Source organism: Nannobrachium achirus (genome assembly GCF_963921795.1).
Source record: "Nannobrachium achirus genome assembly, chromosome: 16".
Lineage (NCBI taxonomy): Eukaryota > Metazoa > Chordata > Actinopteri > Myctophiformes > Myctophidae > Nannobrachium > Nannobrachium achirus.
The window spans coordinates 48,284,698-48,311,903 of NC_137823.1; the positions used below are offsets into that span (position 1 = coordinate 48,284,698).

General features: G+C 42.5%; 1 protein-coding gene across 1 annotated transcript; it reads right to left on the minus strand.

Annotated features, from left to right (window-relative positions):
* Positions 1-247: 247 nt before the first annotated feature.
* LOC308301094 (semaphorin-4E-like) lies at positions 248-27,031 on the minus strand (the record flags this gene model as incomplete). Its single annotated transcript, XM_080744992.1, has 3 exons — positions 248-399; positions 5,011-6,872; positions 26,883-27,031. The coding sequence occupies 3 exons, from the start codon at positions 27,029-27,031 to the stop codon at positions 248-250; spliced, it is 2,163 nt and encodes a 720-aa protein (XP_080601118.1).
* Positions 27,032-27,206: the final 175 nt, after the last annotated feature.

Consider the following 27,206-nt stretch of genomic DNA (forward strand, 5'->3'; position numbering starts at 1 on the left):
TGCACGTCCCTGACATAGACTACCTTTCGGGCACCCGCACGCAGTATGTGAGGCTGCAGGGCTGTCAGTCTGATGTGCTGGTGAGCAGTATGGGTGCCCCCCACTGGGCACCCGCACAGTGCCCTGGGGGGCCCCCCAGGGCACTGTGCTCGCCTCTCACCCTTCCTGTTCACTCTCTACACATCTGATTTCCGCTTCAACTCCAAGACCTGTCATTTACAGAAGTTCTCAGATGACACAGTGGTGGTCAGTCAGATCTCTGCATGGCGACAACACAGCTGATGGTGTCGTGAGGGACTTTGTGCAGTGGAGCGAGGCTAACCACCTCCGGCTCAACCAAGACCAAGGAGATGGTGGTGGACTTCCGCACGACCAAGCGAGTTCCCTCGGTGCCAAGCACTATAAATGGGGAGGTGGTGGAGTTTGTGGACAATTGCACCTGAACACCTCGTTGGCATCCAGTAAAAACAGTGCGAAGTCCGCTTGAGCCGACTCAGCGCCGTTAGAAGTCGTAAACATGCAGGGGGCCAGAATCGTAAATCATTGTCCCCCGACTTTTTATTACTCACGCCATGGAGACTTGAGTTCAATCATTCTTGAGTCCAAATGCATTTGGGTCCCCATCTGGAATCAATGGGGGGTAAATTTACTGTTGTTTTAGGAATGCGACAAAAAACAAAAAATATTATTTAATTCAAGTCTCCATGGCATGAGTAATCGATAGAAAAAAAAGTATTTTTGGGGTGAACTACTCCTTTAATGTTGTTCAGAACCACGGACAGAGCTCACCTGTCCGCTGTACTGCTCAGCACCATGGACAGCTCACAGTTCATAGACTGTAAAAACAATATGGACAGCGTTACGCTATTGGTTTCTACAGACCGTCAATGAAGCCTATATTTTTCAATCCGCCATCTTTCTACATCCGCTTACATGAAATGAACACGGAAATGAATCAAATTGCTGGAGGGCAGGTTTTCATTCTGTATAACCAGTAGAAATAGTCCATGGGCCAGACCAGAAGTCTGTGACACATAAGGTGGTGAAATATCTTTGGTACCAGTTTGTTTGTATGGTCCATCCATATACTGTAAGTTCTTTGAAACATGATAATACAAAGGAGTAGCTTTAATATTTTTTGGGGACAATCATTGTTTTTCCATTATCTCCCATTATATATAACATATATTACCAGTAATACACCTCAGGGCGACAAGCCCCCTCGCCCTAAAGGCCGAGGTTACGCCATGTCTTGGCCAACTGGCCAGTGATGTATATCGATGACATCATTAGGGATCTCCATATATGGCCATAAAAGGGAATTGTTCCCCTGGCATCACAGGGATCTCCATATCTCCATATATGGGCATAAAAGGGATTTATTCCATCTGGCATCACAGGGATCTCTCTAACAGGGCATCATCTGGGATACAATCCCTTTTATCCCCATATATGGAGATCCTTAACACTGTGATGTCACCTGTTTATGCCCATATATGGAGATCTCTGCTCTGAGTATCTGACATCACCTGTGATGTCACCTGTGATGTCACAGTGATGTGTCAGGGAAACCACAGTGTCAGGCGTTACACGTATACAGTACATACATACGGACAAGCTGTGCCGGTTCTGACAGTAAACTGCTACCTACGGTCGCAATAACATTGGCACAGGGGAGAGTGATCACTGGCACACAAATATTGTTTTAAACGTGGTCAATTCAATTAAGTCACCTAATTTGCAGCAAATTCTGCACATATTTCCACATTCATTAAAATTCTGTACTTTGACTGGGGAGGGAGTCGGGGAGATAGGTGAGTTTAATGATCGTTATAACAATGTCCTGACAATCAAAATATGTAGTAGTTCAAGTGTCAATCTCCTCTGTTGTCCGTGCTCCTGTGACGCACCGGACCAGCCGTATTAGGCTGAGGCGCGCTGGTAGAATCACTTTATACCCAGTTGATGATTTTAATGTCAAACTGAGACTAACAGACCGAGTTGTTATTCCCATTAAAACCTTTTTTAATTGCATTTGAAAACAGTGTGCGGGAGTTGTCTCTTCTCCTACACACCTGTTACCTTCTTACTGTGCAAATAAAAAGACTTGCTTTGTATTAGTCCTCTACAAATAAAAAAGAGAGACAAAAGTGCTAGATTAAAAAGTTAAGCAAGGGTTGGGGAGACAGCCTAAGTGAAACTCAACTGGAAAAAACTTTTGTTTTCTTTTTGTTCTCCAACATCTGCTTTCATAATTCATCTTAATTAAAAATGTATGAACACCCTCATGCACAGTGGCGGAAAGAAACTAAGTGCATTTACTTAAGTACTGTACTTAAGTACAATTTCAAGTACTTCTACTTTGCTACAATTTTATTCCACTACATCACAGAGGATTGCACTTTTTAGTGCACCACAATTATTTGACAGCTTTAGTATAAAGTTAATTTGTGGATTTAGATTATTATTATAACAAAACATACTGTACATTAACCCCATAAGCCCCGTTGTATACTTTGGCTATTTGAAAATAGATGTTCTACAAGCTCACAATGTGTTGTGATGTGACGCGTTGTGAGCTCATAGATCTGCAATTTTGGAAAAGGTTTGACAAAATGTTTACTTCGGTAATATAGCTTTGATGACAATACTTTTAAATTTTACTCAAGTAACATTCTAAATACAGGACTTAGGATTTTTATATTGTGATATTGCTACTTTCACTTATGTAAAATAATCAGAGTACTTCTTCCAACAGTGCTTATACAGTACGTGAGCACTGTACTGTTTTGAATACAGATTTTGTATTAATCACATTACCATCAATGCTGCATGACGCACTCTACAACCACAACTAATTGTTGGTGAGCATTAATGGGGACCCCGACTTCCTGAAGTCTCCGCTGCTTTAATGCACTTTTGATTCCTGTTTTATCTCTTGTATCAATGTTTGGATTCCGTGAGGCTGAATATGAACTGCAGGTCATCATTTGCACATGAATGGGCTGCAGGTTAATAGAGGTGTGGGGTGTGTTGGGTGTGAGTTGCTATCACATTCAAATATCATCGTTTTCGGGTGGAAACTTTGTATGTCCAAAACCGTTCGTTTTGTGTTTATCATTTTTTATCTATTTAAAATAGTGAAAATAGCTGAACTACAAGCACACAACGTGTGCTTGTAAATCTGCTATTTTCACTAGTCTTGCGAAACAGTCTTGTATGATGAAGCAGGGCTTTACTTTACGAAAAAACGTACACATTGGAAACTTGGAGATACGTTGTTTCTGCCCAACAGTGACAATATGAGGAAAGTGCACATGAGGTCACAACTGCAGCCTTTCCTAAATTATTGTGTATTCAATATTTCTTTCACCTCTTTAGTTTTTACTGTGTGAAAAATGTCCTTTGATTTATAACTTTTTGCTCTGTGTCCTGAATAGGTGTTTCATTAGGGAGGAGACAGGTGTTAACTTATTTTCTTTTTTTACTTCCTTGTTGCTGAATTCAAATTACTCTGTAAAGCACATGACTTTCACCCAGACCTCCCTATAATGCTGTGGTAATAGCAGGGATTAAAAACAGTTCCTGGAAACTGGCTCAAGGATAAATAATGGCAACCCTTCAGCACTGGTTCCAAGATAAACAATGTAAAGCAAAGATAAAGTAAGATAAACCTTCATTGATCCCTGGAGGACAATGGTGTCATACAATAGCGGCCACAGCAATGAGAATCAAGTCAAGAACAAACCAAACCATGTCTCTGTGGTAACAGTGGCGCAAAGATAATAATGTGTTCATTGATTTGATGAACTGGTTGATGCAGGTACATTACCGCTATTGTATCTGCATTACCAGCAGATAATACACCCAGATGAAACCTGGATTGTACAAGTTAATTGCTACACTACGTAGTCAGAACACCATGAACTATAAACACATCCCTGTAAGCACAGTAAGCAAGTGTGTGTGTGTGTGTGCGTGCGTGCGTGCGTGCGTGCGTGCGTGCGTGCGTGCGTTTCAGCTGTTGACCTAAATGGCAGGCAGCAGTGAAATCTAACAGCCCTACGCCATTCGTCTGACAGATGTGTGAAACAATGAGTGTTTGAAGTGAGCGTTCATAAAGTGGTTGATCCAAGCTGCGATCCAAATGAGAAATTACAAACAACACATTTGCAAATTAGAGGAGAGGCACCGCCATACATCAATCAGAATGATTGGCCCCAAGTCAACAGTGTACGGTTGTACAAATCTTTGGAGAAAGGAATATAGTAGTAATATATAGTCCTTCATACAGTATGAACAATCTGTCATCTTTTAAATCACAAATCTACTTTTATATCAAGGCATTATCGTTTGTATTCTCTTTTATCCACATGTGTTTCCTTGTACTGTATATCTTTATTTTTTATTTTATTTTATTTGTCTTAATATATTTATTTATTTTGCCTATTGATGGTTAAATGTAGATGGACAGGAAAGAGAAACGGGGAGAGACATTTTTATTTAAGCAATTCTTTATTCTTTATTCTTTTTTTTTTTTTTACAATTTTACAATTCTTTACTCACAACCCCTAAAACTGATCCTGACCTCAGCATACTGTATAATACCTTATTTATGCTGCGAGGTACAACAAAGTGTCACACACCAAAAACAATTCCACAAGCTCACAACATGAGGCCCTTCAGTAGTTGAACAGTGGATGGCCTATAGTGGTATTCAAGAGCTTCCAAAAATATTTTCCACATTATGGAAGGCAACACATTTTTGTGCTTTTACCTCTCAGGCGGGGAATACATTTTTGTGTAGTACAGTACATGTACAGTATGTAGCAACATGTTTGTTTTTGTAATTTTTGAATACTATTAAAAAAAAATCAGAAAACTTGGGTCAGGCCTCAGAAGGCGACCTTGGAATCGGCCTCGGGCGTAAATGGATTAAAATGAAAATGGTCAAGAAAGACAGCACCTGCACCAGCAGCATCACTGAAAATATTAACCAAATATTAGTACTGCAATACGGCCCCCCAATGTGGGGCTGTAGTCGATACACTGCCATGGTCCTGTTGTAGAGTCTCTCATTGACCTCCTCTACGGAGTCACAGGTGTACAAGCCAGCATCTGATTCTGAGGTGTGCAGAATGACGAGGTGTCCATCGTAGATGTGGTACTTGTTGTCAGAGTGAAGCGTTCGGTCCGACAAACGCCAGTGGACCTGCGCCAAGTTGGAGTCTGGCTGGCAAGGCAGGAGAATGTTGTTCCCTGGAACCAGGGTGACGTCTTCAGCTACTACGGCTGGCTCGTCTGGACGAGGACATTGTGAAATGTCCCCCTCCTTTAGACTCTGAAAGGCAGTGTCAGAGGAAGACAAGCTAGAGACTTGGCGGCAGAGGTCAGAGGCGGAGTCCCAGGCACAGTAAGGGTCTCTGGCCAGGACACAGTCCACACAGGACTCATAGCGACCACATTCACTGACTGGGATCTGAACAGCACCAACATCTGATCCTGCATATAGCTGTCCCTTGCTGGAAGAGAGGCGCAGAGTCCTGACAGGATTAGGGTCCTCATACAGCTGAATCTCTTCAATAATGAACATCTCCCCAGCGTAGTTCACAGCCTTCTGAACGTAGCCGTTTTCGGTGCCGATGAACATAACTTGGTATCTCTTTCCATCTAGTGCCAACACAGTATCCACTACAATCCGAGTCATCAAGGGCCCCTTTTTCACCACCAGCGGGCCCCCTGTGAGTGGCCTAACAGTCTCATCAATGAAGGGCTTTTCCCGGATGAACATCTGGAGGTTCACATTCGTAGGGTCCAATGATTCCTGGGTGCAAGTTCCTGGTCTGTTCTCGAATGACGGAGTGGGTATGAGCCTCACCCACTTTTGCCAAATTGTTTCCACTGTGACACGCTTCTTAAAAGCCCCTTCATTGAACACCTTCTCGACGTCAGACACGCTGTATGCACATACTGCGGACATTTGTGACGAGCTCGGCTGAGGTGTAAAGACAGCATAGAAGACGCTCTCTTTCCAGTTGGGGCGTTTAAGCAGGAACACATCCTGGACAAGGGAGGGCAGGCTGCCGGCCTCTACGGAGCAGTCGAGGGGAGCCTTCAGGAACGAAGTCCATTTATTCATCAAGATCCTGTCTCCTCCCATATCCCCCTTGCAGACACGAGCCACTCTTGACACCACAGGATTGTTGTCCAAGCCATATTCAACAGCATCCTCTCTGAAGAACAAGTAGACCTTATCATCATCGCCTTCACCGTCACTTTGGTCCATGGAGATGAATTTGGGATCGTTAAGCCAAGAGTACGCGTCCTCAGTCTTCAAAGCAGGCGTGCTGAACCTGCTGAAATGGTGTTGAGTGCCCAAGAAGTTGGATGCTGTAGCAGAATACAGGTCATTTCCAACCATAAGGGAGGCGGAACTATAGAAAGGACTGTAGGGACACTTCCCTTTACCGACCTCCAGCTCTTTCTCCAGACTCAACTTTCCATCAGAATACGTCAAGGTATCGCATTTGGGACTGAAAGCATTTGTCCCGCACACATACATTTTATTGCCATCCAGTGTGTGCAGGGTCCGAATGTAGTTGCGGCATTCCACCTCGCGATCTCGTCCCCAGATCTCCGCACACTTCCTCTGCTGATCCTCGGTAACTGGCCAATATTCTGCAGCCCTCTTGTCAGTGATGTCGTCGATATTCAGGGCATAGATCGCATCTCTGGCCCCAAGAAGCAGCAGACCCAAATCCTCTCTCATGAGCATGGTTGTGTAGTTCGAAATTCCATCCTCTCTGAACATCTTCAACTCGTTGTGGTAGGTGACAGTCTTTCGTGGAATGCTGTCGCGACTGTTGAATGCGCTACAAGGCAGCGGGAGAAGGGATCCACAAATAATGCACAAGGCATAGAGAATGCCCAAGGCATACCGTGGAGACATGGCTTAGTGTAAAATGATCCTAAATGTATATTCTTCTTGGCTCTCACTTTGGCCTTGGCTTTGTCTCTATTTCTATTTATTCTCTCTTGGTCATCAATAATAATAAAATGTCTTCACCCTACCTGCCCTATTTATACAGGTAGATTTGTCTGACATCACTCTGACATCACATACTGTACAGTACAACACAAAGCGTTGCCATGCATGCCTAACAATGCCGATTTTCTCAGGCCCCTGCAGTGCACAAAGCCCTCCCTTAAACCAACTGTAATATAGGATGCCCATATGGAGATTCAGGTCTGTATGCCTGTGTCTTGTTTATGCCCATATATGGAGATCTCTGATGTTGGTTCGCGTATTTCGAGAACCAACTGACTGATTGACTTCAAACTCAATGTGCATGTCTTTGAAGACCTGAGGGAGAGCGATGCCCGGTGTGAAGTTGGTCGGATGTGCGTTTGTCCAGAACCACCTATCCGACCAATATGCCCATATATGGGCATACATGGAGTACCGGTTGTGCATGATGTAATATTGATGACATCAGATATCTCCATATATGGGCATAAACAGGACACAGGCAGACAGACAATTATAGTGATCTCCATATGATATGGGCATCCTATATTACAATTGGTTTAAGGGAGGGCCCCTTAAACCAATAGGCCCATATATGGGCCTATCAGCATGCCCATGTATGGGCATATACTGATGACATCAGGGATCTCCATATATGGGCATAAAAGGGACAAGGACTGACAGATGCATAGATCTCCATATATGGGCATAAAAGTGGCAAGGACTGACAGATACATAGATCTCCATATATGGGCATAAAAGGGACAAGGACTGACAGATACATAGATCTCCATATATGGGCATAAAAGGTACAAGGACTGACAGATACAGATATCTCCATATATGGGCATAAAAGGGACAAGGTCTGACAGATACATAGATCTCCATATATGGGCATAAAAGGGATAGGACTGACAGATACATAGATCTCCATATATGGGCATAAAAGGTACAAGGACTGACAGATACAGATATCTCCATATATGGGCATAAAAGGGACAAGGACTGACAGATATAGTGATCTCCTTGGCCATACAACACAGACAGACAGGTGCAGTACTGTGAGTACTCTGATAAGTACAACAGGTATGACATGACTGGGTGAGGCATGCATTTCCAACTAATGCACTTCCCTACTACGTTCAGAGTTGTGTCTGTCCCCCTTCATATCTCGAGAACCATAATATGGCCGATTCACTTCAAATTTGCAAATGTGTATCACGGGAGTGCAGTACCAATTGGGAAGTCAGTTGGATCAGTGGTTGTCCATTATTATTATCATTGGCATTGACCATCTTCAGTTTCAAAGTGCTTTATTTATAAAGCTCATAAAAAATGTTTTACACACAAAAATAAATACAATTAGGCCATACAAGCTTAAGTAAATAGCCTCTGTAAGTTCTCACTATAACCATTATCTAAATAGTCGGATGTGTTGCCAAATTTTGCGAGAGGAAAAGCAACCAGGTCTATGAACAAAAGCCCAAAATAAGTGAATATAGGACACATGAGCACTTTAATCCTATATACATCGGCTATTTGAAAATAGCCGATGCGATCTACAAGCTCACAACTGCAACCACCATTATTTACAAGCAACTTGACCTGGCAACACTCACTGTGCGTTGTTCCTCCACCACTCTGCCAGTCAATCAGTAACCAATCTGGCAAGCCATCGTCAAAGAAAGGGGAACGCCCACTCGGTCTGTCCCTCTTCCTTTGAAGAGGGACTACTAGCTACAGACTCTGTCTCGAGAGAATGATCAGTCACTGACACTAGCCGGTGTCTGGCTAGTGGCCACGTTGCTTGTTAACATTAACTGTATACTGTAGCCTATCCACTGCAGACAACCCTGTAGCTGAGTGGTTAGTGAGCCTGCCTGGGGAGCCAGAATTCCCAGGTACAATTCCCGGCCAGGCCAGGATTTGTCGATGTGTACCTGAGCAAGACTCTTAACCCCTAATTGCTCCCAGAGTGCCAGATGGCTGCTCACTGCTCTTTCGGGACTGTTCCGCGAGATGCGGGACCGGTGGAGCGATAGATCAAACCTGGGACCAATTAATGGTCCCAGATTTGGGGTGTGAGCTTCAGATGACCCCTTGAATGTGCAATTGGGAGGGGCTTACGGATCCCGAATATCCATTTTATGCCCAACATCATAGTACTGACATAGACTGGACTCCAAGTACTATGCTAATGGGTACTAAACAGAGATCTCCATATATGGGCATAAGATGGACACGGGGGTCCAGGGGGAAAATCCGCCTAAAATCTACGCCCAAATTGGAACAGTTGTGGACACAAAACTACCATGATTGTGGCTACTATTGACTCACCAAATGTCAGCTAACCCCTGAAAATTCACAAATGCAGTGTAAAACATCACATTTCTCTGACCAAATTGTCCTGCTGTGATCATTTACCAAGGAAAAGATGATTGAAAAAGACCTCCGCCTATGGAAATGTTGCCTTCTGAATAGTGAATGAGCCTCAAGACCTCATTTAAAACATAAATATTGAATAGAAAAATTGTTCACCAAGGTGTCACCAATTGATAGGCAAAATTGTATGAATATATTGCAAACTATGTAAACTCTACAGATGTTTTAGTGAGAGTAGTGCTGTAATATTAGTAATGTTAAAGTATAGGGTGAAAAATGATAAAAACGAGTAACAATAAGTAGTAATAATACTGTAATAGGAGTAATGTATGGATGAAAAGTACAATGGCAGCTGATTACTATGCTGTAGGTGCACTGTAACAATAATCAACAAAGAAATTGTAGTTTGATTTGGTCTATTGATTTATTGACAGCTGTTCAGAGGTCAACACCTTTTGCCCCCGCCGGCGGGGGCAATGGGGCTCAAGAGGTTAATAGATGCTACGCCGTCCCGTTTTCATTCGCTGTTACCCTCTGCTATTTTTGGAGCCCAACACCGCACACAATGAAGTATATCAAGCATTTAGGTGGGCATGTTGTGCTGAGTCTACGGAGAGTTCTTCCAGTCTTGGCTCTTGACTGGAGAGACAATGGTTGCGGTTACATGGAAAATATTTATTCATTCAGAATGAACTCATTCCAAACAGAGATTCATACGCAACTGTTTACATGGAAGCTGAATAAAAGTATATTCCGATTCAAACGGCATATACAGTACTACCCCTAAAAAACAGAATCAAAATTAATTCGGAATGGAGTGGAATGGAATATTCTATTCCATTCTGAGGTGTTTACATGAGCACTTTGGACCTACTTTTTATTTGTATTTTATTATTATAATTTTTTACACACCTTGCTTATCCCAAGGAGGAACTTCAGTTCCCTCAGAAGAGCGGGGAGCAATTAGGCCTAGGGGTTAGGTGCATTTTCTTTTTCTTTTTTTTGTACAGGATTGCAGAGAAAAGTAACAAGAATCATTCAGGAGGAATTAAGGCACTGGAGCATCTCAGCCTTTTTAATAGCAGGGTGCAAGTAAAAAGAGTGACAATGTTTCAATGTCTATACATCTTCGTCAGGTCATGAACCTGACGAAGAAACGCTGTCTGTCACGCTATTTTTTACTCGCACCCTGCTATTAAAAAAGGCTTTAACTGTCCGAGATGCTCCAATGCCTTCCTTCCTTCCTTCGAGCTTTGATGACTCCTGAGATACACCGGGTAGGGTAAGCCTGAAATTGGCTTGAGACGTGGTTGAACCCCTAGCTTTGTTCAAGGTACAAGAATCACTTGCCTTGTTTTCACAAGCAGCACCGTTTCATCACTTGTGGTTAGTGTTGACACACTATAAAAATAACATTTGTGTTATCCTGGAGAAAAATGATTAAGGACTTGTCTTTGGCAGGATTAAGTGTGATTCATTTTAACTGACAATGCTGCCTGCCTACTGTCTTCTTTGTCACTGTTCCTCTGTTCCACTTTCTGTTCCACTTTCAACCTGGCATAGGAGATAATGTAAAAAAAAAACATTGCTAACGTTTGCAAAAAATGAGAAAATAGCAGATCTGGCAATTTTCACTATTTGTTGTACAGCAAAATATAAAGGGGCTTGAGTGTTAATGGCTTATTATCATACAGAAAGTACATGCTTAAGGTGCACTGATCATAAAAGGCTGGGCGTGGGTATCCTCTCTAGTCTACACTTCAGTGTTGATTTTTACAGCAAATTGTGATTTGTTGTGAAATGTTTCAGTTGTAGTCTAGTTTTAGTGAACTAAATATCATAAGATTTTAGTCGACCAAACCTACAGTTAATTTTGTCGACGAAAAGGTAATTTGGTGGGCATGATGGTGTCGTATTGCCCGATTTTACACTTGATTACGTGCTGAAAATAGGTGTGCTATTACCCGAGTGCAACCAAACTTAGTCATCATAGCTTAGTTTTTATTTAGTTTTTATTTAGTTTTCGTTAACCGTCGAAAAAAGTTAGTCGACGAGCATTTTTCGTCATAGTTCTAGGCGACGAAATCAACACCGCTACACTTCCCAGTATATCCTCCTGATCCTTGGCTGTACGGCGGTCCACATCCTCGCAGCGCATCGCAGAGACATGTCTAATTTATTTACACTACAGTGTAGAGTCACAAGGTCGCATGGTGGAGAAGCTGATACAGCAAGGAGCATGGACGGATCATGGACCGGGCCAATGGGGCCAGTGCCCAGGGGCTCGACAACCGGCCGGGGGCCCCTAGTTCTTGCTAGGTTGCAAGAACTACGGATGCATGTTAATGTATGTTAATGCTAAAATATGTTGGCCCGTCAGCCTATTTACTGTAGTACAAGGCCCATATTGACTGCCTGACTAACAGACATTTTAAAGATTGTTTTTACATGCAATATGATGTAAATATAAGTTGTATGACTGTAATCCTGCCTGCGTGATAAAATGTTTGTGTGTTCTTTCTGATCCACACTTGCCTTCGACTAGTGTGTTTGCATGCCCCACCTGACTGCCCATTCTCGGTAGTTGTACAAAATGCCCTCGTTTGAGTGAACAAATTTGATTGACATTCTGCATAAGTGCGCTTATCAGTGCTCTTGAGTCCTCGTTTTGAGTTCAGAGAAAGGAGAGAAAAAAGAAAAACACAAGAAACAGAGCTTAGAATGTATTTTCCTTAGTTTAAGTAATCAGTTCACTACCTGCAGATTATTTGAGTTGTGCGTCACCGTGCTTTGCTAATCATCAGTAAAGTCCGTTGCCATCCTGTCTCCCCGAGAATTCTTACAGATTCCCTGTGGTGAATGCTACTGTCCTACTTTACCCACCTAATACAGTCCTTTTTGTTGGTGCCCTTTTACACCTTTTTCTCCCCAATATAGCCGTTATGCCAATGACTTCCTCCCCCCACACACGTGTGTGTTGTCACTGCTGTAGTATCCAACGCGTATCCAACTGATTCACCCGCCATTGAGGAGCCCCCTGGGAGGACATAGAGCAGGGGTTTTCAAGGTTTTTCAGCCCAAGACAAGGACCCCCAAGCCTCGTAAACCAGGCTCCTGCAATTCTGAATCGATCTGGTGAGCAAATAGAATGTAGCCACAGGAGGAGAAGGTTTACGAGGCTAAAGACCCCCTAGCTGAGAGAGAGAGATTAAAGGGATATTACACTTTCAAAAAACTTTTTGTCATTGTATGGTCTAATCAGGCTTGTATGAACACCCTCAGTTTTTAGTTTTCTTCATTCAGTATTTAGATATTTGATGTAAAAGTTATCTGGCCCTCCAGGCCCAGGCCCTCTCCCCACACACACTCATTGTAACTTCAAACTCCATTTTAACCATGATAGATTCATTAAAAACACCCATTATTTTTTCTGGTGACTCAAACTACCCTCCTAATACGTGAGCAGGCCGTGTTTTTTCCATAACGTTTTTCATGTATTTTGAATAATTCTTTGTGAAAATGGAAAAAATTAAATACAATAAAAATATATAAAAAAGACATGAAAAACGTTATGGAAAAAACACGGCCTGCTCACGTATTAGGAGGGTAGTATGAGTCACCAGAAAAAATAATGGGTGTTTTTAAATAATCTATCATGGTTAAAATGGAGTTTGAAGTTACAATGAGTGTGTGTGGGGAGAGGCATGGGCGTGTCGGGCCTGGTAACTTTTACATCAAATATCTAAATACTGAATCAAGCTAATTGAAAACTGTTCAGGGTGTTCATACAAGCCTGATTAGACCATACAATGACAAAAAGTGTTTTTGAAAGTGGAATATCCCTTTAAGCAACTACATATTGTGTAAAATCGTGTTGCAGATTAAACCTTAAACGGAAGAGTAGAAGAACACATCATGAAAGAATACATTAAGATGCAATATGAAAGGGGCACGGTGGAGCAGTCGGTAACGCTGTCGCCTCACAGCTAGAAGGTCCTTGATTCGATTCCCACCGGGGACAGTGTGGGCACTTGGGGTGTGTTCTCTCCTCCGCGCCATCAGTGTCCATACATACCATGGGTGGGGTTGGCAAAAGGGCCTTTCTGTGTGGAGTTTGCATGTTCTCCCCGTGTCTCCTAGGGTAAAAATGTACCCTCACAAAAACATCGGGCGCCTGATGGAGGGGAAAGGAACTGGTTGGAATAACGTGTTCCTTCCACGCGCTACATCCAGTCGGGGAAACTCCCCCCTGTCAGGTGAAAAGAAACGGCTTGGACTCCTCATGCATAGAAGGAAGCATGAGGTCAGTCCGTTGCTCTCCCCAGGTTGGCAGAGGGGGTGTAGCGCCCAGGATTACATTAGACAATTGGCAGTGTGTGAATGATGGGTTGCAAGCATCCATAGAACACTTGGAAGTCATTATAATTCATTATAAGTGTCATTATGATGTTGTATGACTGTTGATATAGTGCATCATAAAACATTACGTGTGTTTATGAGTGTAGTTATGAAGCATTATGAATGCCCTCATAATGCATTATAAATGTGGGCTTCATATAAAGTATTACCAAATTATGTATAAAAAAAAAAAAGATGCAATATGAAAACAATCATAGAGAGAACAGTAAATATGACGAGAACTACATTTTATAGTGTAATGAAAAATAATTATATAAGTTATATACTTTATGCTGTTCACTGTGCAGAGATATGGGTTATGGTTATGTGCACACCCCTTGATGTACAGGAGGCATAAGTTTTTGCACACAAGCACATGACTAAGCTACAAAGTGTGAGGCTGAAATTAGCTTATCAAAATGCTGATTTACTTGATATCAATGTGTAAAAGGTTCTGCATACCCTGTTAAGAAACACATCAAAAGAAAAACATCAAAGAATGCAAATGGGGTGAACCACAACAGGGAGCTGCAGATGGTGTTTTTTTTTTACTTACTGTAGGTAAAAGTAGCAATACCACAATGTAGAAATACTTTGTTACTTTGTTAGTAAAAGACCTTTATGTTCAAAAATGTTCTTTTAAACATTTTAACAACCCACATTTTGTATGGGGGTCCCTGGCACAAAATCTTTTCAGATGGGGGTCTGTGGCCAAATCCATTTCAATTTGGGGGTCCTTGACGTGGAAAGGTTTGAGAACCAGTTTTGTAGGATGCACACTGGAGTTCATTAAAGGGATAGTTCACCCCAAAATGACTTTTTCCCCATGGAGACTTTCCTATTTCTTTTTGTCACATTCCTAAGCCAATAATTTGAGGAGACTCTTTGTGTCTTCATAGGGAAGAAAACAGGCTATTTTGGTGAACTCTCTCTTTAAATACCCTGTGTGTTCCACTGGATTCAGACCTCCAGTAAATGTCCTGATCTGTCACTGGCCCCGACAGTTATTGGTGAAGCAGTGGTCTGAAGAACGACGGTGCTACTAACCAAAAACACTTCCAAATCACAATTCACCTCCAAACTGTGTGCAGCTATGTGTGTCTGTGTGTACTTGTCTTGTGCCAGTGTACTACTGGCATAGTCAAATTTGACACATTTATGTTGTGATAACATTGCGAGTCCCCACAAGAAAAGTGGGGACTCATTTTGTATTGTTAAAAACTGAAGGTTTTAGTGTGTGTGCGTGCGTGCGTGCGTGCGTGCGTGCGTGCGTGCGTGCGTGCGTGCGTGCGAGTGCATGTGAGTGCTTGCTTGCGTGCGTGCGTGCGTGCGTGCGTGCGTGCGTGCGTGTGTGTGAGTGCGTGCGACGTGCATGTGTGTGAAGCGGGAAAGAGCGAGACAGCCCTGTTATCCTGCCTAGCAGACACGCATCCCTCTATTTCCTTGGTGACAGGATGTTGTACTGCTGCCATAACAACCGGCACAACCTGCAACACAAACACTTCTCTGGGAAAAATGCTGAGTCACTTGCGGAAAAACACAGAATGAATTTATTTAAAAGTAAAGGAACTGAAATAAAAACGTTAACATTCATTAAAAGAACACAGACAACAACATATACCTTTATATAGTATAGTACTTTTACATTAAGACATCAGGAATCTCTTGCGCACTGTTGAGTTGCCCTATATAGCTCATTTAGTTACAGACACATTAAAAAGTAAAAAGGATTCATAATGAATAAAGAGGACGGAAGAAGAGCAAGAGGGAGAACAAAACTGGAAGAGACATGAGAACATGTAGCACTAACCATCTGCCTCCTGTGTTCAACTGTCAACAGTGAGTAATCGTTACAATTAAAAAAAACACTCAAACAAATAAAAAAGAGATGAAAGGGATGATACGACTGAAATGATGTTTTTGTCCATGCTGTTTAATGTCTGTTTCTATATTTTAATAGTCTAACTTATGGCTGCAGTGGGAAGACGAAAGGTTGTGAAGGGTTCCTTCCCACGGAGAGACTCGACAACGATGCTCAGGCGCTGGTAAACCCGTGTGTAATTTAACCAATGAGTGATTACCGACGCGTTTGAACCCTCCCATCAGCCCAGTTCCTCATACAGTTTACAGTTTAGGCATTTAGCAGACACTTTTAATCCAAAGCGACTTACAATAAGCAGATAATACATCACTATAATAAACATATCAGAACATCAACAACAATATAACAAATGCATATGAATATCAATCTAAAAAACAATCAGGCCGTGCCTGGTATCATAAACCAGGCCCATGAGCGCGATTCAGCACGGTTACAACCGGACCGGGCTGAGGTGGACACACCAGCAGAACCTGTTCTTTACCATGCCGTACCACGCCTTTCCGTGCTGAAAAGCCCAGTGGAAAAGTGGTCTAGACTGTCGAGTGCCAGTTGTTGTTTGTACTGTATATTGTATGTTGTTTTTTATTTTGTGTTGTTTTGTGTGGAAGACTAGTGAACGTGGAAGCTAATGGGGATCCGAATAAAGAATAGCAGTGATAGAAAATCAATCCAACAATGTCCTTACACAAGTATTCCAATTTAAAGTAAACAAGGCCATATGTTCTGTCAGAGAACCCTGGCTCACTTACCCACCAGTCTCCCCTATGTGTGATAGATTGCGTTGAGATGAGGTTTCTCTGTCACATTTATTCTTCTAGCAGTGTCCGTTAATAACCACTTTCTGGGAATAAATATTAAATTGGTTTCCAGACATTTGGAAAGTGATATTCAGCCAGATTGCTGCTTGGCAATATTTGGTTGCTCTGATGAGACAAGGGCCCTTCCCTCCCACCAAAAACAGATGCTTATAAGGCATGTTTCAAGAGAGTCTCAACGAGATGCTCTACATTGCTAAGTTGCAACAAATCGGTTATGACGGACAGAATACACAAGCTCCCATATGATCTGGATTTCTGGCTGCTATGGTGCAACTTTTGCTCTCTGGTCATCGATCCCACGTGGGATCAATGACCAGAGTGCTCATGTGCCATTTCTTTGTGTCTTTTGTTCCTTTTTGTCTATGGTAGTTGTTTTTCTTTCTATAATTGTTAAGCTTATATTTGATGTCTTGCATTGGTGTGTACTATTTGACAAAATTACCGTTTCAGGCTGTATGAAATACAAACATTAACAAACACTGTGATTCAAATATAACATGTAAGCTAATTCCTTTTCAAGAATTACGCCTGTTGAAGGCATCTTCCGATTGCTTTAATGATTCATGCATTTTATTTGTTTTGTTTGTTGTTACTATCATTGTGATGATTACCATGATGTCGGATTGGGTGTCTCCTTAAATGTCTATATCTGTCTGTCTGTCTGTCTGTCTGTCTGTCTGTCTGTCTGTCTGTCTGTCTGTCTGTCTGTCTGTCTGTCTGCAGGTATGTGTCTCCCATGTATGCCCTTATACTGTACGTCATCATCATGATTTCAGGTCTTGACAACATCAGGGATCCCCGTATCTCTGTATTTGGTGGATGGTCATATGGTAGTGGGTACAGCGCTGGGTACTCTGACAACGAGTACAACAGGTAGGTACTCTGACATTAAGTTCAACAACAGGTAAACAGTTATAGGGCTTTCCTGAGTAGGCTGGGCCCATTTATAAATAACCCATTCATTATAATATCCAGCTTTATTAGTAGCCTGCTGTTGTAACAGGTACAGTACCACACAACAACGGATACAGCGAGTACTCAGACAACAGGTCATGCATTCCCAATATACTTCGTTCCAGACTTGCGCCGTCCTCGAGTATGCCTAGTAAATATAAATGTTATATTCGGATATACAGTATTCTGTAAATGTATATATAAATATTGACATTTAAACAACAGTTGATCGTAATCAAAAATAGCAGGTGATTATAGATAAATAACATGTTTGGCCAATGAGTGGTGACATTGTGCCATATCATATTTATACATAATAGCCACATTGGTTAGCCTGGGACTTCCTCAAGCCACTTTGTGAGGTTGAGAAGTAGGCTTTTAGCATATAGTTGATAATTTGTCTGTCTCTGAATACGATGCCAATATAGTAATTGGGAGTGGGATTCGCAGTATCTTGATACTTAACTCACTGCTCTGTGAATTATGAAAGTCTAATGGATCCTTTTGACTATGAAGTGTAACCCAGAACCTTCCATAGCCTGTGACGTTCTGTGATGTTTGTTTTTTTTTTGCTTCATTTATAACCAGAACCATCCCTGAAGGGGGGAAAGTACGTCATTAAAACCCAACAAGCGAAAATAGACGATCTAGAAGCTCTCAACAGGTCGCGTTGTGACGTGTGAGCTTGTAAAGCTGCTGTTTTTGTTTATTTTTTTCCCCCCCAGAGTTCTGCGTCCCCAGAACTCATTTTAGTATACTAGCTACCTCCTGAGCAGGGTTCTGAGAGCCATATTGTGATCCAAGCCGTAACGAATGGAAACACTTCCAGAACATGTGAAATATTGTACGCGTCATGGCACGGCTCACTTAGTTATCGTAGTGGAAAAGAGACATGAATCTTCCAGAGTTCTAGTTTTGAACCTCACAAGGAACCTCACAAGCCAGGCCTGTGTAAGCTGTTGCATCACAATACCAATCATGGATACATTTGCGAAAAAGAGACTGTTAACAATAAGCTCAACTATGCTATTCATCCCTTTTGTGTTGGTTTGTGATAAAGACTCATTATTCAAGTCAAATATATTATTATGCATAATATCAATGCCCTGTGAGTATGACGTTACTCTCTCAGCCATAGACAGTTTTGCCATGTTTAGAATTACAGTGGCATTGATGCATACAGGCTTGGCTTGAACACGAGCCTCATCCTGCATCCAAGACATGGCCTAATGCTTATCTTCCTTCACCAGCTTGGTGCAGAATAAACTGTTCATGTGTGCGTAGCAGCATAAAATGCAGTGCATGCAACTTGTGTGCGTGTGTGTGTGTGTGCATGCGCGCGTGTGTGTGTGTGTGTATGTGTGTGTGTGTGTGAGAGAGATAGTGCGAGCGCATGCTCCTAAGGGGATCACAGTCAGCATTTCCCATTAGTCTTCATTAACATCTCTCGCTTGGTGCCGCTTGTGATTCCGCATTTCTTTGTGGTTAGTAATAGTGAAACTTTATTACCCCTGACAGATTTTTTTAGACATAACAAATGGAATTACACGGAACATGACCTTTCTCTGACAGGGAAGGTCACTGAAAACGCTGGTTGAGGGCTGTGTCGCGTAGAGCAGCGGCTCTCAAAGCGGGGTCTGTGGACCGCTAGAAGTCCCCAGCTGAATTATTGAGAGTTAGGAACCAAACGGACACTTACGGGTCGGTATCAGACAATGTACAAATGGAACCAAATTGGACCCTAAGGAGAGAGGGGAGAGCAAGAAGAAACATGTCAAGACAGCCGTGGCCTAATGCAAACTGGGGGTCCTTGAAATTAAAGAAGTTTGAGAACCACTGGCGTAGAGAGGAAAAGCGCTCACGGACCACCAGAGGGGCCCGAGTTCCCATCAAGACCACCCGGGACATCAGTTGAGCTGAGAGCAGCCTTCCGTTCCCTTCAAGCAAAGTCCAGTAACAACCAGACTGGCAGTAACTGCCAGACAGGGGCAATGACTTGCTCGCAAACCACTCCCTGGAACCCAATTGAACTACCGGTATGTGCTTTTACAGAATTCACACAGAGGCCCCCTTTTCAACAGGGGTTGAACCGGTTCCGTTTTTTTCCCCCCGCCTAATATTGAACCAGTTTAGAGTGTTTCCACAGAAAATGAATTGGCTAAGAACTCAAGTTGGTTCGGAACTGGAACCAAAAAAATGTCTGCAGGTTCCATGAAAGCACCACGGTTCCAAGAATCTAGAACGGAACCTAGAACCAAAGTTATTTGGGTGGAAAAGGGGCCTCAGTGACTTTTTAATGTAAACACCGGACCCCCAGTGGATATTAATTAGGCCAAGGACCCACCTTTTATGTTGTTGTTTTTTAAATCTCTGGGACACAAATCTACTCTGTAAATTATCCTTAGTGCCTTTTCTATTCAACTCTGAGAGTGTACAAATGTGGGTGTCTACTGTCTAGTAAATGTGTGTGTGTGTGTGTGTGTGTGTGTGTGTGTGTGTGTGTGTGTGTGTGTGTGTGTGTGTGTGTGTGTGTGTGTGTGTGTGTGTGTGTGTGTGTGTGTGTGTGTGTGTGTGTGTGTGTGTGTGTGTGTGTGTGTGTGTGTGTGTGTGTGTGTGTGTGTGTGTGTGTGTGTGTGTGTGTGTGTGTGGATGGCTACATGCATGTGTGTAATTATATATATATGGATGTACATGGCTACATGCATGTGTGTATTTATATATATATTTCTCTGGATTTGCGGCTGCTTTCCCCATGAAAACACACATTGTTTGAGAGTATATTAAGCATTTATAGTTGTTCATCATGACAATTGATTTGTATGGGACTTGGTTGAACAGCAGCTGAAAGACCCTCATCCATTATGAAGCCAGGATTATTCTTTTTTTCTCTTTCAGAGCAGGTGACTCAAACACCCAGAGCCAACATTAAACAATCTGTGGTGTGTAAAACACAGGCTGTAATGAAGAGAAGTAATGGAACGTACATCAGGGAGAATAGCTATTGGTTCCAGATGGGTGATAACTGCATATGACCCTATCTGTTATCTTCCTCCACCCCCCCACCCCCACATAGAATAATGGTCCTTCTGAAAAGAGGAACCACTTTAGAAAAACGACTGCAGCTAAATGAATTACACTACAGTGTTAGACTAGCGTTTTTGGGGGATGAGGTAGGCTATGCCTTCCTTGTTATTCCTTACGAAACTATCCTCCCGATGTCTCCGCCAGGCTGGAACGGAATGTTTTCCTGTGGGAAAAAACACTTTTTTGTGTAGAAACAGAAGCTTCTGTGTTTATTCCTACTAACAACAACACTACATGTTTAGGGCAGCGCTGCTGACAGTTTGAGAGATCAGTGTACAGCTAATCTCGGGCACAGCTGGACCAATAAGTGAAACTCTGCTGGCACAATGCCATGGAAGAACCCCAACCAAAAGTCACACCCAGTGTGAAGTGAGTGGTGCTATTGTGCTATTAGGTGACACTGTGATTGAAAGAAAAAAACACATCTGCTACCTGGGTTGTAGTCTGGGATCACTTCACTTTTCGGGTTTGTAACCGGTCTGGAGCGGAAACCCCAAAACGTCACGTTGTAGTACTCAAAGGACTACAATTTGCCGGAAAGATCAAACCGGATTCAGTTTTAACCCAAAATATTCCCCTGCACTCAAGGACATACTTTTAGGGCCTACCTAATAAACTCCTTGATGCGGAGTAGTTTTGCTTTTGAAAAATTCGTTTGGTATATGCATCTTTTAGTCCAACTTTTAGCGACTGGCAAGACTACACTAGGCCACTCGAACATTTTAATAGGTATTGGGGAAACAAACGGTGGGAACCAAATCAAAGCGACGCCGCTTCTTCTAGTGGTTTCCGCGCTCTAGGCGGAAACCAAACGGCCTGTTGTGAACGAACACCAGGCTTTTTCTCTGAGAAAGCCTGGTGGGCGAGGTTACCTGGGTTGCATCCTGGAGGCTGACCTATCCAGTGAAAAAATGACTACCAAGGTAATCAAAAAAGTCAACCAACGAATTCGTTTCTTGCAAAGGGTTGCCCCGCTGATCAATATTAAATCTCGAAAGACACTAGGAGGTGCTCTTATTGGGCCCCTCATTGATTACGGAGTCCTTGTCTGGTATCGCGACGCCCCAGCTGCCTTAAAGTTAAAGCTCCAAACAGCCCAGAACAAACTAATTAGGGTTGTGCTTGGTCTTCCATCTCAGACCCACCTTACCGATCATCACCACGAAAGCGTGGGGTGGCTCAAAGTAGCTGACAGAGTACAGCATCTTGCAATGGGCCTGGTGTACAAGATTCACTACACCTCCAAGATACCCATGTACCTGGCAAACTACTTCTTAAAGGTCAAGGATGTTCACGATCACAACACCAGAGGCAGCTCCACTAATCATCATCAACGTAGATTTAACACTAAACAAGGCGCTAACTCGTTCTCCTGCTATACCATCAACATGTGGAACGCCCTTCCACAAGCCTTAAAGGAGAGCAAATCCCTAGCCTCCTTCAAAATTGGTATGAAAAGTCACCTTCAGACAGCTACTACCTGTGACTTGTAAATAGACTAAGCCCCCATGCTCCCCCCCCCTTTTATTCCTTTTTTTTCTGCCTTTGATGTTATGCTTTTGAAACTGATATTATCCTAGATAAAGTATGTCCTATCCGTCTGTCTTTCAATGTTATATGAGATACTTAAAGTGTGTGGAAATAAGCCTCGGCTTTCTAGGATCTCCTTTTAGTTGACCTTGTACCAGTGATTTGTACTGTCATGAAACTGTACTTTTTTCTATTGCAAACTTCTAATAAATTCTTCAATCAATCAAACAATCAATCCGGGTAGCTCAGTCGGTAGAGCTCCAGCCTTTGGACCACAAGGTCATGGGTTCGATCCTGGGTACCGCCAACTCATATGCCAAGTCCTGGCAGCTAATGGTGTGGCGCTCCACCTCAGCAATCCATCTCCCAGGGGTCTAGCACATTGTAACGTGGACAGACTCCCGTGTGTTACCGGCTAATACCGATAATAAGTCACACCCGACCTACTTGTCCCGCGAAGCTTGGCCAATGTGGGATGGGGTGGGACATACTGTACATACAAACAGATGTGGGCCTATTTCTTAAATAAAGAGCATACTGTATATCATCAACTCAACATCCAATTTTACCCAAATTGTAATCGCATTTTGAGGGGGGTTATAAAGCGTTATACACCTCCATAATCAGCTTTCATTTCTGCCCAGAGGGGGCATTACAAACATGAGCTGTTGCACCGTTGTCGTACAAATTGCACCCCATGACTGACTCTGGGTATGCAACCAGGCCTGGCAGAGATCTGCCGCGCTCAGAGGAGTTTTATTTATTTCAATTTATTTGATTGGAGGATAAACCCCTTGAGATGCATCATCTCGTCACATCACACACTAACACTGACAAGAAACAATCACACAACAATCAACAGTAACATCACAAAACATATGAGGGCTCTCACACCCTCCAAGACCATTCTACATCTCTTATGCATAATAATAATAACTAGAAATACTGTTCCTACGAAACAGTGTGGGCTCGCATGTCACACCATAATATGGGCACAAAGATCTACCCTTTGGCCGCACGTCATTGGCTAAGGGCCCTGCCTTTGTACTGTCGGTACAAAGGCAGTGTCTTACGTCATTTTGAGGAGAACTTGACTGATAGATAAATAATGAAGATAAACATACGTGTGCGCGCTTTCAGCGAGCCCGCAATAATAAAAATAAAAACTATCAAAATCAAAATACAATCAATATATAAACCAAGAATACAAAAAAGAACAAGTACATTTAGGTGAATCAAGCAAAGAACTTTTGAAAACAGTACGTTAGGTGAATTGTTCCAGTTTGAAGGTGCTTTTAACTTAAATGAAGTTGTGTCTCAGTGGTGTTCTGATATTATATGATGTCACCATAATCAATGATAGGAAGTAGGAGCTTCTGAACAATGTGTTTTCTCATTTGAATACATGAATCTGAGACTATTATTTACTTTATTCCTGACAGAATCAATAGGCTTAAAAGAAAATTCTGAATCTAACCAAAGATCTAAATATTTGAATGCCTGGAATGTTCACTTTCATAGTTAGATGTATGGTTATTTATGAAACTAAACTAAAGTTTTTGTTTCTTTTAACTCAAATACTGTATCCCTCCGGAAGAACAAGACAGCCTTTGTTGTGTGAGTGTTGTACTCATCCGAATTGATGTTGATTGATTCACCAAAGTGCCCTGCAGTGATGTTTGTCTTTTGAAATTTTTTAAGAGAAAATGCCTGAGGCTACTTTATATCTGAATATAATTTATGTGAACACACACACACACACACACACACACACACACACACACACACACACACACACACACACACACACACACACACACACACACATTTAATTATTGATGAGTACTAGGCCTACAAGAAAGAAATCCTTTTATGATTACCTTGGATTAAATAAAAGGATTTTCAGAGTGACATTCAGCAAGGCTTGAACTTGTGATCCCCAGTGGGCACCGGTCTAGTCCTTCTTTAGATTCACACATTTCTCTGTGTGCATGTGAGTGTGCGTAGCTGTCCTTCATCGAGAACAGCCCGACCGATCACCAAGGATTCGAGGGATTGCCGTTCTCGGCATGAAGTCAGTCGGATGTGGTTGTCCAGAACAAGTGATTCAACCGATGTGTACTGTATGTAGGCATAACGATGACATCACGCAGGGGTTGACACTAAGGTCTCAGAGGCACTTGCCCGTCGGGCAAGTACAAGTCATGTTCTACTTGCCTGAGGGTCATGCTCACTTGCCCGAAAAGTAAATTGTCCATTGTAAAATGAGAGGCATAAGATTTTAATTACAGCTCAATTTAACACTTATTTCTTTACTTTCTGGGGCTGTGCAATAAAAAATGTCATAGGCTACCTCAATGCCTCCAAATCCAAATACCTGTATATAGCTATGATTGAATTTGTCTATGGTTTCACACTTGTTACATCCCACAGACCAGAAGACATTGGCTGGCCACGTTCAGGAGTTTAGACAGTGTTAGGTAGATGGTTGCGTCCCCTCTCAAATTAGCACTTGCCCGGTCGGGCAACCTGAAAGCAAACACCTTCTCGAAAGTTTTATTTACCTGCCGGGGGCAGGTGGGCAAGCCTTAGTGTCAATGCCTGCATCACGGATCTCCATATATGGGCAGAAATGGACACGGACTGACAGAACAGAGATCTCCAACTCCATACAGTAGGGACAAAGACAAATAGGTATAACGGGTTAGCCTTGTAAACCAGACTCTCCTTTCAGGAATCAGAAGGCAGGAGGAGTCAGTTCTCTAGGCTAACAACGGGTACTCTGACAATGGGTACAACGTTGCATAATCGAGTGAGCATTCATTCCCAACTGGCATTGTCCCATGTAGACCAGCTAACTAGTAGTAGATAGAATTGATTTGTTCTCGTTGAGGTCAAACAGAACAAGGAAATTACTTCAGTGACCCCTTTTGACAAATTAGTCACCTCATGACAGATAATGCTATCTAAAACAGCCTAGTGCACATTAATGTGTGGTACTGTATGTAGGCCTACAGTGTCATGAGGAGAAATTACTATGGTAATAGCGTCCATTAAGGCAACAGACAACGGCATTATCAATAATAAGATTAGTGTAACATTACAAGCAGCCACATGGCCCACCACAGGTGTGTATTCCCTCTAGAGAGAAACTGTCATCAAATTAGGACGGCCGATGCAGGAGCACAGGTTCAGGCTTAACCTCACAGGCAGACTGTTAATGAGAAGGAAAAGACACAGGAGCGTCAGAAGGAAAAGACATGCACAGGAATGGAGGAGCTCAAGTGTTCTGAGACTCTTCCAAGGCTCTTCTTTCATTCTCTCTAAAGACCAGTGCAGAGCGATAATTTACCCTTTGTCGTACAATGGTGATAGGGTGATAGGGCATCAACATTTGACACTTCAGTTCCTTTCAGCAAGCAACGCTGTTAGGTCATACAACAACGTGTACATTTGGCCTCAGGCTTATAGTGAGGCTGCTTCACAGAATGTTACAGATACACCCAAAGTGATATATTTTCTGAGAGATAACTGTTAGGCCTATGCACACAACCTCCATGTCACTGGCCTGGGCATCTGGCCAGTACGTGGTCCAGGCTAGTAATAGAGACAGAGACTGCAACAATGCAGAAAGCCCGCAACACTTCAAATTAAATAAAGTCTTTATGGTGCACAGCTCAATAAATGCATGAGGAAAAGAAGAAGTCGCCAGCACAAAAGGAAATCCTTTTCACATGATTTATTTACCTCTGTGGTCCAGGCTAGTGGTCCTAGGCTGATTTGTAGACTGACAGCTCATCGCGGTTCGACTCCCATCCCTGACGATAATTGCTGCATATCTCCGTCTCCATGTTTCTTGTCTATCTCTACTGTAACCTATAAATAAAGCCCAAACTCCCTTATTTATTTTCAGATACATTTTGGTAATTTGAATTGCTAGCAAGTACTGTATGCCCCCAAATTCAGCTGAAATCAGTGTCTTCTCTCCCTCCCTCCCTCCCTCTCTCTCTCTCCCTCTCTCTCTCTCTCTCTCTCTCTCCTGTGTGCCATCAAAACATAACAATTGCTTTGAGTCAGCCCCCCTTGTATGGAGGCTCTCATGTATGAAGAGGTGGCAGGCAATTATCTAGAGAAAGGCATCCGTTTTATAGATAGGCCTTTTCATGACATATACAGTACAGTACTGTATGAGTTAGGCTATATTTCTTGGATGGAGAAAGGCTTTGAAACTGCTTTTCCTCTCAAGGTCATGATGCTAGATGAAAGGAATAGCTCACGGTCATAATCTTGATGAGAGGAATAGCTCTGTAACGCTATAAACAGTAAATAAAGTTTTCCTGTCTCTCTACACTGACTTATCTGAAATAAAGCAGAAGAATGAAATTGAAGAGTCCTTTTTATTTTTTTATTTAATTTTTTTAAACATTGTTTGTTGGATTTAAAATCTAAATTGGTACTTTGCAGACTAGTAATTGCTTCCTCCAGTGCAATCCATCAATTATAAAATGTACAATAAACAGAGTGAATTATCACCCAAAACACTCAAAACATACAGAGAATACAGGCTATCTAAAACAAATATATAAATAGAAGAAAAATCTGATAAACACAGACAGATAAACAGAACAAAACAAAACAAAACAAAACAAAACAAAACAACATCAGTCAAACAGCAGACACATCTACTGTATAATCCGCATCGGTAATATAGCACAACACCCCTGTTTAAATTCCAGACAAATTATAAGAATGGACCCCATAAGACAGTGTCCTACAATTGTTGCCCTCCACACGCTCCTATCGTAACATCAGGGTCTTGAGCTCTCCAGTGTTAGCTGAGCTGTCGCTGTGCTTCTCGCCTTTCCTGGCTTTACCCTGTTGGCTCCCATACTCCCATAGTGTCAGTTTGCTTGCCTCTGGTTCTGGGTGCCTGATGCAGTGCCCTGCCAGCCTCATCCTTCTCTGTCTGAATTTGTCTGACTTATCGTAGGTCCCCACAGAGGACCATATTTCTGATGTATTCCGTCCCAGTGACACCTATATAGTGCCATTCCTATCATTCTTTACTCCATCCAGGGCCCTTTCCTGTTGGCTGTGAGGCTCCATGTCTCAGCCCCAGACAGCAGTACTG